This window comes from Theobroma cacao, chromosome 10, assembly GCF_053813885.1.
Source record: "Theobroma cacao isolate CCN51 chromosome 10, ASM5381388v1, whole genome shotgun sequence".
NCBI lineage: Eukaryota > Viridiplantae > Streptophyta > Magnoliopsida > Malvales > Malvaceae > Theobroma > Theobroma cacao.
The window spans coordinates 28674952-28690046 of record NC_142648.1 but is presented as its reverse complement, the minus strand read 5'-3'; the positions used below and the strand labels follow the sequence as shown (position 1 = coordinate 28690046).

General features: G+C 37.0%; 2 protein-coding genes across 3 annotated transcripts; one reads left to right on the top strand and one right to left on the bottom strand.

The window, feature by feature from the left end:
• Window positions 1-586: 586 nt before the first annotated feature.
• On the bottom strand, window positions 587-11654 carry LOC18587491 (PAP/OAS1 substrate-binding domain superfamily). The gene is made up of 14 exons (XM_007011286.3): window positions 11369-11654; window positions 7919-8222; window positions 5766-5948; window positions 4203-4295; window positions 3371-3553; window positions 3189-3291; window positions 2920-3105; window positions 2001-2509; window positions 1856-1888; window positions 1744-1776; window positions 1632-1664; window positions 1520-1552; window positions 1010-1440; window positions 587-919 (listed from the first exon to the last, which is right to left on the bottom strand). The coding sequence occupies exons 2-14, from the start codon at window positions 8207-8209 to the stop codon at window positions 856-858; spliced, it is 2175 nt and encodes a 724-aa protein (XP_007011348.3). The 5' UTR covers window positions 8210-8222; window positions 11369-11654; the 3' UTR covers window positions 587-855.
• On the top strand, window positions 11648-14819 carry LOC18587490 (N2,N2-dimethylguanosine tRNA methyltransferase). Of its 2 annotated transcripts, XM_018129301.2 has the most exons (7): window positions 11648-12355; window positions 12881-13081; window positions 13165-13264; window positions 13474-13674; window positions 13760-13822; window positions 14120-14156; window positions 14246-14819. In XM_018129301.2, exons 1-6 carry the CDS (start codon window positions 11739-11741, stop codon window positions 14126-14128), a joined length of 1191 nt encoding a protein of 396 aa, XP_017984790.2. In that variant the 5' UTR covers window positions 11648-11738; the 3' UTR covers window positions 14129-14156; window positions 14246-14819. The 2 variants fall into 2 exon arrangements, with proteins under 2 accessions (XP_017984790.2, XP_017984789.2); XM_018129300.2 differs by lacking the exon at window positions 14120-14156 and having other exon boundaries at window positions 11667-12355.
• The last annotated feature ends 276 nt before the right edge of the window (window positions 14820-15095 follow it).

The window sequence follows — 15095 nt, the reverse complement described above, 5'->3', positions numbered from 1 at the left end:
CAATTTTTGAGACATATTCTATGTTAAAGCATACGGACCGTTAAAATTGATTATTGGGATATATAATATCTACATTTATCAATATTTTTTAAATTCCTTTTCTCAATGTGACATTGAAACACTTTATCTATTTTTGCAAAGCTCTGTGTGACATTCTTTCTTAATGTTCTCCTTCTTGTCAACTACCCTGCATTTCTTTCCTCAACACCCTTCACTGATATCATTTAGCGTTCATGCTTATAAACAACTTGTATGAGGTGAAATTAACACTGTATTTACATTTTTAAAACGCTCAACGTGACAAACGAAAGGGAGAGTTCGATATGTGAGGGAACATATAACCATGTGTGTATGTATGTATGTATGTATGTGTGCACGTATGTCTTATCGTGCCCATGATCCCATAGGCTTGAGTGTGTCTTTGCTCATGCACGGGAGTTCATTATGCATGTGTTTGTGTTGTATACGCAGTGTGTGATTATCAGCACAGGACAGTTACGAGCCAGCCCAAGCTGAGCTCCATGTCTGCGATTTGTTAGCTTCTTACCAAAGCTCCTGTTAAGCAGTATCATGCACCCAGCCAAACTGCTAATCAAACTTTATATTGTAGATGAAAAAAGGGAAAGCGTTATTTAACTGTTTGATAAGAATCACCCTAAGAGATTGTGAAAGATCAATCAAAGTCTTATCATCAATTGCCATATCCCTATAGTTTGCATGCAGGATAGAGAAAAAGAAAAGCTAACTGTGTCTATGATATCTGGTACTGCAGACAGGGCAATCTCACAGTATAGCATGTAAGCTTGGAAATGATGATTGTTCCTTCAGGCGACTTGCAGCCTCTCTGGAAATTGTTCACATGGATAATAAAGGAGGGAAGTCATCATTATCTTCCAATTGGAGAGGTTTTACAAGAAACCTGCAGCACCCAGTTAGAAAGGTGAAAAATGAAAATTAGAGAGTGCCTCAGAGCTTCTCAAAAATCTTCACAGAATATGCCATGCTTTACCTTCCTTCATTAAACTCGCATAGTTCTTTTTGCTTCTGCTTTTCAGTTGTAGGCATGCGTACCCTGGAGTCTGTCTGCTCAGGTAGTGGTGAATGCATTCCCATTGGGGTTGAACACTCAAAATTACCAAATTTAATACCTGGTAAGGATCCAGAGCAATTCTCAGCCTGTGGACACTTCACTGCAGGCTGACTAGATTGATGGGTTGTCATGGTCCTTTCAGTGCCTGGAAGAAGCGGGAATTCTTCTGGTGTAAAATCAAAATCAAGAGAGCCACCGTTTCCACTGTGGTCTGTCTCCAGGGAATTTTCATCCAGGGAATTTTCATTGGCATTGGTTTCTTTTGGCGAGTTCTGCAACAGACCAGGAGTAGCAGACTTGGGATTTCTTGTACTTACCCATGATTGTGTATCTCTGTGAGACTGATGGGTCTGCATGTATAAAACATTATCATTTTAGCAAAAAATGCTCAATGATCTTAGTAGCAGACTTGAGACTTCTTTTACTTACCCATGATTGCGCATCTCTGTAAGACTGATGGGTCTGCGTGAATAAAACATTATCATTTTAGCAAAAAATGCTCAACGATCTTAGTAGCAGACTTGGGACTTCTTGTACTTACCCATGATTGCATATCTCTGTAAGACTGATGGGTCTGCATGAATAAAACAATATCATTTTAGCAAACAACACTCAGCCATCTTAGTAGCAGACTTGGGATTTCTTGTACTTACCCATGATTTCACATCTCTGTAAGACTGATTGGTCTGCATGAATAAAACATTATCATTTTAGCAAAAAATGCTCAACCATCTTAGTAGCAGACTTGGGATTTCTTGTACTTACCCATGATTGCATATCTCTGTAAGACTGATGGGTCTGCATGAACAAAACATTATCATTTTAGCAAAAAATGCTCAATCATCTTAGTTTCAGTTTAAGTCATTAATTTGATAGTTAAACAAGTAGATCTCTCATTAAACTGATATACCATGTCAGGGATGTAAGTGCCTGTTCCTCTTGACTTTGCCATCTTGTCAATACCAAATGCAGCAGCTGGTAACTGTGGAGCACAAGGATGAGAGAATGACAGACTTGGAATAATCACATTTGTGCCCTTCCAGTAAAAAATGTTTCGCTTGCACCTCACAAACTGGCGTAGGGCTTCCCATGTGCTCTTCTTTTGTGTCTGAGAAGATGATGATACAGAACTTGGCTGGGCAGTAGCAGGCAAGTCATTATTATGATACCTGTGACTGTATATTAGACCATTATAGTAACCATCGTAGTCTCCACTCAGATCAGACTCTTCAGATCTGCCAGTGCCAAAGGCAGGTACAGGAATTTGTACATCTGGCCTCTGTCCTCTTCCATTCCGACCCAAAGTATTAATAAAGAAATTTTCGAGTCCCCTACCCATATTTTCACCTGGTAGCATGAGGATTTCCCTAAGCCTTTGGGCCCCAAAGGAAAGAGCAGATCTTATTCGATAGAAATTACCTGGAGGGGAAGACACAGGCTGATGATCATTTGCATATTATTTTTGTGAACTTGGTGTTTAAATTAAGAGACGTCATGAGCATCCTTTAAATTCTTTTAATAACATCCATCAGTTAAACTTGGCGTTTCAGTTCAGATATTACAGTATAATTATTAGATCAAGAAACCTCTAATCATGATATTTAGCTATCATAAAGAATGCTATATTTTTTTTAGTAGATCATCTCTTGGCATGTGGTATGACCTCCCTCTCTCTCTCAAGTACTGATCGAAATTTTCAATAAAATGGGAAGAAAAATTTTCAGTTTCTTAAAACTTATCCAAAAATTTAGAGAAATGACATACTCAAGGCTCAAAATTCAGAACAACAATCGAAGAACCAGTTCACTGTATAAAAGAAGTCAAAATACCTTTGCCTACACTTCGCCCTAGGTTGTTGTTCTCATTTAAAGGATCCACAATGTTGAGATGCTTGATGGGAAAAGCATGGGCCCCAATCTCAAGAGATTGCATTGGAACAGAAAACATTTCTCTGCAATGCCTCAAAAAGTCCTGACTAAGCAAAGGTTCGTCCCCATCATTTTCTGGAGACTCAGCTGCAAAGAATACAGAAATGTTGGATCACAAGTAAATAAGTGAAACTTTAGATGAAATGAACTGAGAATAATGAACTACTCACCCACAACTGCTGAAGGAGAAGACAAGGGAACTGGACCATTTATACTGACACAGTAATTTTCCCAATCAAATGTGCTATAGTAGTCCAAAAACTTATAAAGCACCTGCAAACAGAATACGGAAAGTCCCATTATCAATGTTTCTGCAGATGAAAAGGGAACTACTAAACTGAAGATTACTCACCGCAAGTGGACCACATAATGATGAATGAAAGATATTGATGATATACAAGATCAATGTTTCTAATGCATATGTAGAAATCAAGCCATGATGTGCACCAAGAATTCGGCTCTCATAATAGCACCAGGCCTTGATCAGGATAATACTGCATTTGAAAAGATGATCTTTCGCAACAAATTGGTCAACCTGAAAACAAACAGTTCCAAAGAAGTCATATATGCATTAAAATTGTCACCCCAGTATTGCTAAAGGAAATAATGCATGGGGAGAGAGAGGGTTTTCTCAAGGCAGAAGTGAAGGCAAAGAATTTCAAGAAATGGTAAGGGGAAAAGGTAAATCGGTGATTCGGAACTAAATGCAAAGCATGCCTGAAAGCTGAACTAAGCAATCTGAAATGAAATAAAAGGAGCTGAAAACAAACAAACAAATATAATTTTGTTAAAGAAACATGAATTTCTCCTATATCCAGTAAAGACCTAAAAAAGATGTTGAAAGGAACAAATATAAGGAAAAGCAAAAGCTAAGTCCCCTTCTGCTAATTGGTAGTCATACAGAAAACAAGAATTATCAAAAGCTAAGTACCCAATGAACATCATCTAACTTTTCTACTTAGTATTAATGCTAAGAAAAACAATCTACCATTTAGTATTATATTTTTGGCTTCTTGTCTTTATATTCAAGTCAATTATATGTATTTTGACTATCTCAGTCTAAGAAGTTTGGGATGTGTTAAAAACAGAGGTCCAAATTCATTTAACAGGTGCAAGTGTCCAAGTCATACATGTTTTGAAAACCGTCTCAAAGCATCTTAACTTTGGATAGGATAAGATGATACCTTCTCCAGAAAGCATAGTGCAGACAGGCCCGCTGTTTGATTGAAAGAGATGTCCACTGGTATATTATTCACAGTGCATTTCACTATCTTAACCTGCCTCCCAAATAGCAGCAATGAGCACCAGATAATTTTGGGCTTTGTTCCCATATATATGATAGTGCACAGGACCAACAACAAAGATAAATTTACCAGAAACAATTTCTATCCAACTAATACCACCAGTACGCAGAAGGTGGTGTCAAGTGTCTGCTGAAATATGGCTGTTATCCCAGATCAGTCAAGTTTGGGGTTGTGACATCATATTCAGTTTGATATCTCCACCTATAACCAATTGGTTTTAGGTTAGATATTTAATAAAATTAAGAGACTAGTTGTCTGTTACCCCATTTGCTTCTAATTTGTTATCTGTTTGCCATATTCGTTATCCACATGGTAGGCCCGTCTATTTCAATTGTTAGTATTCGCTTACAGATGAAGGAAAGTGCTAAGTGGTGCCATTACATCACTTAAAGGGGTTTTTTGGGGTATTATATTCAAGTTCTACATCTCTGACAATTGCTATTGGGTTTTCTGTGAATACTTAACAGTGGCAATGACCAATAGTTGTCCGATGGAGATGTTTACAACTAAAAGAATTAGCATGCAGTTTCCACACTAACTCCCATAAAAGCAAAGTTTAAGGAACAAACAAATCAGATGTACTACACAACCCTAGCTTTCTTTTGTTTCTACAAAATTTCTTTCTAAGAAAACTACTTTAGTTAGCACAAGGTTAAGCAGCTTTCTCTATGTACTGGACAGCAGCTGCCATAATCCAATTCATACACATGAATGGATATCAAGCTTCTGCAAGCTATAGGTACATACGGTGGAAAACACTATTCTGAGAATCAACCGAGTGTTAGATGTGCATGGGCTGGTATCTTGTCAACGAGTGTCTGGTATGTTTGCATGTGAATCTATAAAGGGCAATATTACATAGATCATGGTTCATTTTCTCATAAAATCTGAGAGTGACAAAAAAGGATGTCTGCCAACTATGGACCTACCCATATACAGTGTTGTGGAGGATGACCTGGTTACTGTACCACCATTCAGAATATATGGACTGAAGCTTCCATACTTGTTGGCACAGGACATACACATTGCACCAGACAATGGTTCCTCGCTATCAGGCTGAAAAGTATGTAAAAGAAGGATGTTTGGGTTGAAAGGAAATGAATATTGCAATTCCTCATTTGAGATGATTATTTTTGTAATAAAACGTCTCTTTGGATGCATTGCTAGCATCCAACATCAATATGAGAGGTAAAAATGCCAAAAAGTATAAAAGGAAATGCAGATGAATGCAAAGTTATACACTTTTCAATTTGGAAGATTGAAGCAACATAAATCACTCATAATAGTGGCAACTAAATCCCCATGGACAGCCAAGAAAACAATGAGTGCCAATTTTGATAAAAGATGAAATGTAACAAAGAGCTAGTTAACTATAACTTTTAATGAATTCTAATGTGTTACTTGCAAAACATAGAAAAAAGCTCAGCAAGAAAAGAACTAAACCTGTGCAGAAATATATTGGACATCCTGTACTAGGAACTCAGAGTCCTGCCGGTCATTTTGTAAGATACTGCAGATATCTCTTGCCAACTCTTTTTGCTCCGCCTTCCGATGACTAAGAGCGGTCAAATCAATATCTCCATCAGGAAGGAAGGTTTTTAATGGCACTGAGCCAAATGGCAACACCTGAAACAAAGTTCATGGGAATGTAAAAAGAACTGCATTATAACAAACAATTTGGTGCTTGATCCTCTCCAATGAAGTTTTTTTCAAAGTGCTGTAAAGTTCTTTAAAGATTAGTAATAAACTGCAGTGTAGTCAAAACACGTGCCTAGGCACTAAGGCATAGCTCAATCTAGCAGAAGGGCCTCGCACCCCAACATGTGAGGTGCCTTTACTAAGGCGTGTAGCTTAAAAGGCAAGGGGCAGAAAAAAGAGCACTTCTGCTAAGTTTCCTTATGTTTTTTCCAGATTTTTATATTAATATGAGTTATATTGTCAATGGACAAAAAAAAGACAGGTGTATGTTTCAGGAATAAGAGATGGCTACTATTGTCCACTTGTAACTTCTTGTAGATGATGGATGTAAGGAACTTAGAGGTAGAGTTTGACACTGGCTTTTAGTAGTGATTGATCTCTGTACAGTAATTTGCCAACAAAATGCAGTCAACCTTTTTTTTTTTTTTGGGGTGGGGATGGGGGGGGGGTACAAGAAGGAGGACTATGACTTGAAACTAAGATCCCTACCCGTACCCCACCCTACCCTAACCACTTAAGCTAATCCCAAGTGTGTACAGTAAACTGCTTTAAAGCCTGTAAGTTATATTAGTTAAAAATCTTCCTTTCTTTTTGCCATATCTTATTAAATATTCATAGAAATCGGCATCTTGCTTCACTTGGGCCAGCGGTTTTTTCCTTGCATCTCAAGCAAACCAAAGTCCTGGTGCCTTTAGTGTGCCTACACCTTTGACAGGGTTGATATAACAAAAGCTTGTAGATCTGTGTATATTTGTAATTTAAGTTTTACTTCTGCACAAGCCAGTGATATTAAAAGGGGTGCCTATCAGGTTCCAGATTCCAGAACTGACCAAATTTTTTGTTAAAGTTTCAGGAAATAATGAGCTAGATACCTAGATCTAACATAAAACTGTTTTATGACACTAATATTTTCTTTTAAAACTTTGATGCCTGTCATCAAACTAATTGCAACTATACAAGATTACTAGATGGTTCATTACCAAATCCCTCAGTACCCTAACACTGTTTGGGGTTCATCACATAAATCCAAAGCTATGTAAGCTACCTTTCTCTTAATAAGACATTATTCATCAAAACAGAAGCAATCATCTAGCTATGACTGATTGTCACTGGCAGATAATAAAACATCCATGGTGAAATGCTCTAAAAAGCCAGTCAAATCTAATTCAAAAGACTCAGATAAAATCAGTCTTAATTTTTAATGTCTCTAAAACATCATAAAATACTAGGTATAACAATTCAAGAGTCATTTTGGGTTTCATTTTCTCGTTGCTTGTCAGGCAAGAACAGCATGAGACAAGAAATATTTATTGGACGCCTTCTGCCTTCTAAAGAATCGAGTAAATTACAAATATATACATGCTCACTAATCAACAAACATATGTGCTCACTGTGTAAAAGGAACCCCACAAAATTTACTCATAAATAGGCTTCAGAGACATAGGTAACTTTAGCCATGCTAACTATTACTGGTAATACAGTATATACCAACAACAAAACATAGATAATAAAGGCTTCCAATTATCTGTCAACTTAAACAAATGCACAAAGCATTAAAGCCAACAGACAGTTTTTGTAGTACTGATGAAGAGTAATCTTCTGTGGAAATACCAATTTCATGAACTAGTTTATTATGCTGCAAGATGGAAAAATTTGGAATTAAATTTTCCAGGATGTAAAGTTCGCATATTTAGTCTTAATCATACTTGCTGTGGAGGCAGATCCATACAGTCAATAAAGCAAGAACTAACAATTCCTAAAACCAGTCTTAATTTTATAGGGGAAAAGTTAGAATAAGAGAGAGAGAGAGAGAGAGAGAGAGAGAGAGATAAGACCATTTCACTTCACATGCTCAAAATATCTAAGAATTAAATTCTCTTTTTTGGGGGGAGGGTTACCTCAATGCCATAGTAACCTTTGATTAGCCTCTGAAAGTAACCAATAATACTTTTCCGCCTTTCCTCTGAAACCAAAGCAGGTTGAATGATACATAGTATCTCCTGGATTCTCTGCTCAGCCATCAGCCAGAGTTCAGCATCAATTGACAATGGATGTGATTGAGATGAAGAAATAGAACAGGAGGAGAAAGATAAAGAGGAAGGTGATGATGGGTGCAGGATAGGTGAAGAGGAAGTAGAGGACAAGGACAAAGAGGTTGAAGGTGAAAGACTCTCTTGAAACTCTTCCATTCTGCGAAAGAACCTAGGAACATTCAACAATTCAATGCTCTGTCAACAAGTTTAAATGTCTAGAAATCCTTTGCAATTAGAAACTGGAAAGAAGAATAAAAAAAATGAAAATGTAATGTCATTTTGAAGTTGGGGGTAGACGGCAGAGACAATTAAAGGATTTAAAGGATAAATTTCATCAATTTAATTCTCCGTCAACAAGTTCAAAAGTCAAGAAATCTTTTGCAATGAGAAATTAGAAGAATTAAAGAAAAAGAAAGAAAGAAAACGTAATGGCATTTTGGAGTTGGGGGTAGACGGCAGAGACAATGAAAGGACTTAAAAGACATAGATATTCAGGAAAGCCTAAGAACTCGAGGACGGTAGAAAGACATATTTATGTATAAATGATAAGTAGAATTCGGAAGTATAGACTAAGTAGCAGAATGTGCAAAGATGGTACAAAGATGAAGAGTAAAACTGCCACAGAGGTATTTTAAACATAAGTGCAAAGAAACATGTAGTGAAGCCCTGAAATGTGTTTATCTTCTCAAAGCCTCCGGGAAGCAGAAATGTTATATAAACCAAAGTTGTGGCTGAAAAGCAATTTTAAGCGGAATGTTAGGACTAGTTTGGCAAAATGAAAATATTCGGATTCTGTGTAGAAAAGGACATGGGGGAGAACTAAGGAAAATTATCCTATACACCAATGGTGGAGTTTTTAATTTGGTAAGAACCGTTGGCATGTGTCCCATTAGGATCAATTTATGAAAATTAATAAATTACCTAATTATTAAATGGACATATGACAATCATCTAATTTAGTTATAGAGTTTAAAAACTCCACCCCTGGTCTATAAATAATAATCCGAGAAATAGGCATTTATAAATATCAAAGAAAATTAGGTCTTTCAAAATAATTAAAAAAAGAAAAGTAGGGGCAAGACTCGTCAAAAATGGAAGCAAGTGGAAAAAAAAATTTTCTCCCCATTGAAGGAAGCTCCAAAAGATGATTTAGTAGAAAGGGCTAAAGAAAGTAAAATATATATAAGCAAACAGAAAAAGTAATGGAAATTAGGGGAGGAATTAAAAGGTAAATACAACTTGCAGTTCAGAGGACCCTTGTATCCAATGGAAGGATCTTAATCAAGTTTCACCACCATATCATTTCTTCCAAATTGCTCACTCTCTCTTAACAAAAATGAATTTTTCTTCATTAATGAGCCAAAACAGAGTATTGGTCAAAATGTTGAAAGCTTATAAGAATAAGTCAGCAGCTTTCCATATGGAAACGAAGCAAAGCCAATATTAATGATACAGTTAATGCATTCCTGGCTATTTTTCATTTTGGCCCCCTAATTTTATTATAATTAAGTCAAAGCATATAGGTAACTCTAAAGGTAATACCCTCTTCATTACCAAATATCAGCTCAGCTTTCCTTATTTATATTAAAATGCAATGATTTCCTTTAGATTCACTGCTGATTTACTTGCCTAATACAAACACTACTTGTCTTATTTGTGAAAATTTCAATATCAACTAATATGAAATAGATTGAACTCTTTGGGAAAGTCCAAATCATTTCCAGGCTCTATGGCTGCTCAAATGAACTGAACACAAGTGTCAAATAAAGTTTTGTATTGCCCTTCCAACATAGGTCATCCACCTCTGTGTTTGTGTGTGTTTTAAGTATTGGGTTTGAATGGAGAATATTCTCTTCGGAAAACACTCCTACTAATAGCAGAATGTTATATATTTATTTACTTCTTTTATTCTATACTACAATTCAGCACTAATCAATGTTTTTTAACAATTTCTACCAATGGATACTCAAGTTATTTACTTATTCTGTCTGCTAAATTTCAATATTCCTCTTCATTCAAGGGTGTACACTTGGGTCTATTGCTTATAAGTGAAATACGGTCATAATACCACGCGAAGCAACCAAAGAGAACTACGTTGTTCAGATGCTATGGTCTAACCAAATGCGTCCAATAGGAGCTATGTTGCAAAGATGTTAACTATCTAATCTAGCTCAGTGGGATAGTGAAACTATAGCTACCAGAAACAAAGAAACAAATCAAACTATACTAGATACGCAGCATTTCCACTTGCCAATATTAGCATCAAGAAAGCAGGCTACTCAAATGGGTTAACTACAAAGAGAAAATTTCACATAATCTAATAAGCATTTATAAAGATCATTAGGCTTGCCATAGCCCTTTTTCTTTCAACCAAAATTAATTTTCCAAATAGAAAAGAAAAAGGGTCATTTCAGATCCATCTTGAGTTACAAAAGTACAAACCAATTCAACAACGTAATAATTTTAGCCTTATTTACAAACAGAACTCTGAAAATCCAACCTATTTAGCACACAGCATAACCAGCCATTGAAGAAGCTGCAGCCTTGCTTTTATCCTTAGGTAATATTCGTGAACCCATAATATTACAAAAGTTTTTTTTTTTCCTCAATCTGGTTAGAACCCAGGAAACATCCCCACTCTCACAATATAAGGAAACATCAAATCATAAATTATCCCCACACTTGGAGCCTGAGAACTCACTTAAACCTAATAAAGACCATCCCAAAATCCTACTTTTTCTGCCGGCAATGGAATTCAACAACCCATTTGTGTAATCTTGACCTTTTTGTCATCTAATCAACCCATGAACATGCAAGGCTTTGTTCATTCTAGTGCACCAAACATGGAAATGTACTAAATCTATCCTAATACCACTTCAATGTGCTATACGTGAAATCTTACATCTTAACCAGAACAATGTATTAAATCTAACCAATCATGACTAAATGGTGAAAGAAACAAAAGAGGGGGGTGGGGACACCAACGTGCTTCTGGGGTTATTTTTAACTTGTGCATGTTAGCAATGAGGATTGGGGGAACTAATTATATGAGCAATGTCACTTAGTTTTGCATTGGAATCAAACTAATATACAGAAAGCCATTTATAAAGCATATCAAAACCAAAACAATGGGACTGTGTTTTTGCCTCAGTTGATGAGAAAACATGATTTCTTCTTCTTCTTCTTCTACTTCTTTTTCATAATAAACTATCAAACCCAGAGTGCATCTTCACCTAACAAATACTACTCTGATCATGAAGTCACAAATTTGACAGCAATAAGTTTCCAAATTGGTTTTGGGGTCAGAAGCTTTACCTGAACTAAGTTTCCAAATTGCTTCTTTCTTTCTTCTGCTTTGCTTTTCTGTACTGCTTAAACCCAACTTCTCCATTTTCACCACTGGACTCAGGCAAGAACAACAAGCACAACATCTTTGTCACAATCTGAGACCAATTCTTCAAACAAAACCCTAACCCTTCCAAAACCGGAAATGAAAGAAACAAATGCCCCAGCAAAGGTGAAATTTTTTAACTAGATAACAGTCCCCTAGATTCTCGGAGGGACCCACTAGGCTGACGTGGCAGTATCACAGTGGGGGACTGAATATAAAAAGGTACACGTGTGCCACATATAAGTAAATAGTAAAACCCGGCTAAGAATCATTGAAGCCCAACAATTTCCCGCCATGTTAACAACCAATCCTAAAACCCTATCCCCTTCTCCCTTTATCCACAAAACCTTGATAAACCCCAAATATTCCTCAACTTCACCCAAATTCTTGAACTTTAACTCATTAATTCGCTGCAAATGCAATCAAGTAACCGAAAGGGGTATCCTTTTTGACACCGGAGAGACCTTTTTCCGCCAAGAAAGCGCCATAGGCCGGGACCTCGGTGTCCTCTCAGCAGCACTCTACAAGCAGTCCAAAGGCCAATTAAGAGTCCTCGATGCAATGTGCGGCTGCGGAATCCGATCCCTTCGCTACCTCGTCGAATCGAAAGCCGACTTCGTTTTAGCCAATGATGCAAACGAGAGCCACAGGAGGGTTATTTTGGAGAACTTGGCACAAGTTGAGAGGTTTCAAGGGGAAAAGAAGAGATGGGTGGTTACGCATTGTGAAGCAAATCGGGTTCTAACGGATTGTTATTTGCAAAGGGATTATTTTGATTTTATTGATATAGATTCTTTTGGGAGTGATTCGTCTTTCTTTCTAAGGGCTGCATTTAGTAGTTTGAAGCTTGATGGGTTGGTTTATGTTACTTCCACTGATGGGTATTCATCTGGGGGTCACCGCCCTTTTCAGTGAGTGTTTCTCTTGCAATTTTGGTTGCTATTTTTGAATAGAAAAAGTTCATTTATATTGATCTTATCATGAAATTTTGGTCTGCCATGGCATTGTAGCTGCTATTCTCTCATTTATGCTAACTGCTACTGACTAAAAGGTAATACTAATTGATAACCTAATTGTTCTGTATGCCAGTAGAATTATACGTTTTATTCTTTATAATGTTTTCATTAGGAGTTGCCTATTAGTTCTAGTTAATGTGTTAATGCTCTGTTTTCACTAAATTCCCAATGCTTTAGCATCTTAACCAGTGTTGTAGATACTTGTTAACATTTCCCTCTGACTAACGAATTATCGATTCTATTATGTTCATTCACTTGTGAGAGTTGTTCCATATAACTAGTATATATAATATTCCTTCAAACCCTTACGTGCTCCAGCATGAATCCGAGGCTAGGCATTGCAAGTTCTCGTAACACTGAATCCTTTCTCATTTATTGGTCTCTTGTGGGATAATTATGGCTTTTTATGTGCAAATATAGTTCATTAGCAGCATACGGAGCATATGTTCGTCCAATGCCATATGCCAATGAGCTTGGTTTGAGAATCCTTATAGGAGGTGCTGTGAGGGAGGCTTCTGTGCTGGGCTATCATGTTACCCCACTTTTTTCTTACTATTCCTACCATGGACCTGTTTTTAGAGTCTTGCTCCGAATGAATCGAGGGAAGCTACCTGACAACAGGTGATATATGATTACAATTGTGTTAAAGCTGTATTGTTTAGTCCTCTTTTGGTTCTTATCTGCAGTTTTCATATTAATGATAGGGATTATGGTTTCATCTGCTATTGTTACCGCTGTGGAAATTCCCAAGCAGTCTCATGGAGTGAACTTGGCCGAATCAGATGTCCATGCAGTAACTCAAAAGTATAACCTCAATTCATGACATGTTTATGTCATAGTATATATATTGTGGTTTTGTGCTTTCCTTCCCTTTCTCAGTTCTTCATTCCCAGTTGTGAAAGCATCCTTATTCTCAGCAATGGTAAAAGAATGCTTGACGTGTATCCCCTTAAACCTTGTTTCTGCTTTCTACAACTGGAGTGGCATACTAAATTTGCTGTCAATTTTTCTAGGATGCTGCATCACTTGTTGTGTCTGGCCCTATGTGGACGGGACCTCTTCATAGTGCTGCTTACATAATGGAAATGTTAAATTTAGCTGAGCAGTGGGGATGGGTGGGCAATGGTGCAGGAACTGATCTAGAAAAACTGCTGAAACGGATGGTGGAAGAAAGTGACCCCAGATTACCATTTGGATACATCAAGTTGGATGAGGTCCCTCGCATGGTTTTCTCTCTCTAAACATAAGCTTTATATTTGAATTGCTTCATTTTGGTTAATGATTCTCATACTTTCTCAGGTGGCATGTCGTGCACAAACAAATACTCCTTCCATAAGGACTATCATGAACTCCCTTCACAAGGTATTCTACTTCTACTTGTGTTCTCTATTCACAAGAATTTGAACAACAACTAGGCAGAAAAGAATGTGCTACGCCACTTAGAGACTTGAGATTCTAATGAGACCTAAAATGATGCTTGCTTTAAGACAGGGAGGATGCTTAGCAGGAAAACGAAAAATTCAAAATATAGCTAGGTTTAGGGTAAGAATGACTAGCAAAAGTATTTAGCAGAATTGATCCCTGTTTTCCATTTGGTTTACTTAATTGAATACTTCCCAAGCTGTTACATTGGTTGATTGAAAGGTGGTTTTTTTTCAGGTAACATAATACTGGAATTTAACAGTTATAAGCTATGGTACTGCTGCATTCCAAATGATTCTAGGAATCTGAGAATGTTTGTCTCATTGCACAAAACCAACAGTCAAGTGGGTGTTTTTGTTGCAGGAGGGATATGCTGCAAGTAGATCACACATTGCCTCCAATGCAATAAAGACCGACTGTCCCATGGCAGGATGCATCAGGATTGCCAAGATATTACATGGGTGCTGAAAATTTCAAGTTTTGGAGGCATTAATCATACGTCTATAACAGTCCTGGAACTCGAAGCCACACCTAGTTCCTTTGCCTGCAGTTGAGAAGTGCGATCACGGATACCCATTCCAAGAAGAAAAGACTTGGTTCCAAATGCCTAGAACTTTGAAAGCTTGAGCTGTTCTAGCTTGTTTGAGTTTGGATCAAAATTTGCCAATCTTGCTTTATTAGAGGGGGCAATGCAGTATGCAATAGGAAAAGATAGAGCAATCAAGTTTGAGCTGAGTTGTAATCATTTCAAAGAGGGATGAATTGGATTTAGATTCGAATTCAAGCCAAACTTTGATTGGTTTTGAATGGGTTAGACAGCATGTTTACACCTAATCAGATTTTTCACACCAAGCATGATCATTTACTGCTGAAAACACAAGTGAAACATCTTCCGAATGTATGAACTCAAACAATGGTAACCTATGATATTCTGACACAAATGTTTTGAAAAACAGAATCCTCTACTTTTCAGTCCCCTTTAAAACTTTCTGCACAACATAGAGATCGCTGGCAACTCAAGATAACCTAAAATCAAACTTCATGAAGCCGTGTAAATGGTCCAGGATATTTAGTCTTAAATGCTATTTATACATAGATATACATAGAGACATCACACATTACATACTGAGATTTTCGACTAATCAAGATCACTCCACAACAAAAACACAACTGCTTTTATGTAAAATAATGTGGACATTTTCAAATCGCTAGT

What these genes read in the sequence shown, in the direction of transcription:
- LOC18587490 (XM_018129300.2), top strand. Translation starts at nt 11,739, where the DNA reads ATGTTAACAACCAATCCTAAAACCCTATCCCCTTCTCCCTTTATCCAC. An exon ending in GTCCATGCAGTAACTCAAAA is followed by an intron (nt 13,265 to 13,473) that starts GTATAACCTCAA and finishes CAATTTTTCTAG; the next exon opens with GATGCTGCATCACTTGTTGT. An exon ending in GATACATCAAGTTGGATGAG is followed by an intron (nt 13,675 to 13,759) that starts GTCCCTCGCATG and finishes ATACTTTCTCAG; the next exon opens with GTGGCATGTCGTGCACAAAC.
- LOC18587491 (XM_007011286.3), bottom strand. Translation starts at nt 8,209, where the DNA reads ATGGAAGAGTTTCAAGAGAGTCTTTCACCTTCAACCTCTTTGTCCTTG. An exon ending in TTCTCCTTCAGCAGTTGTGG is followed by an intron (nt 3,106 to 3,188) that starts GTGAGTAGTTCA and finishes TATTCTTTGCAG; the next exon opens with CTGAGTCTCCAGAAAATGAT. An exon ending in TGCGAGTTTAATGAAGGAAG is followed by an intron (nt 920 to 1,009) that starts GTAAAGCATGGC and finishes TGGGTGCTGCAG; the next exon opens with GTTTCTTGTAAAACCTCTCC.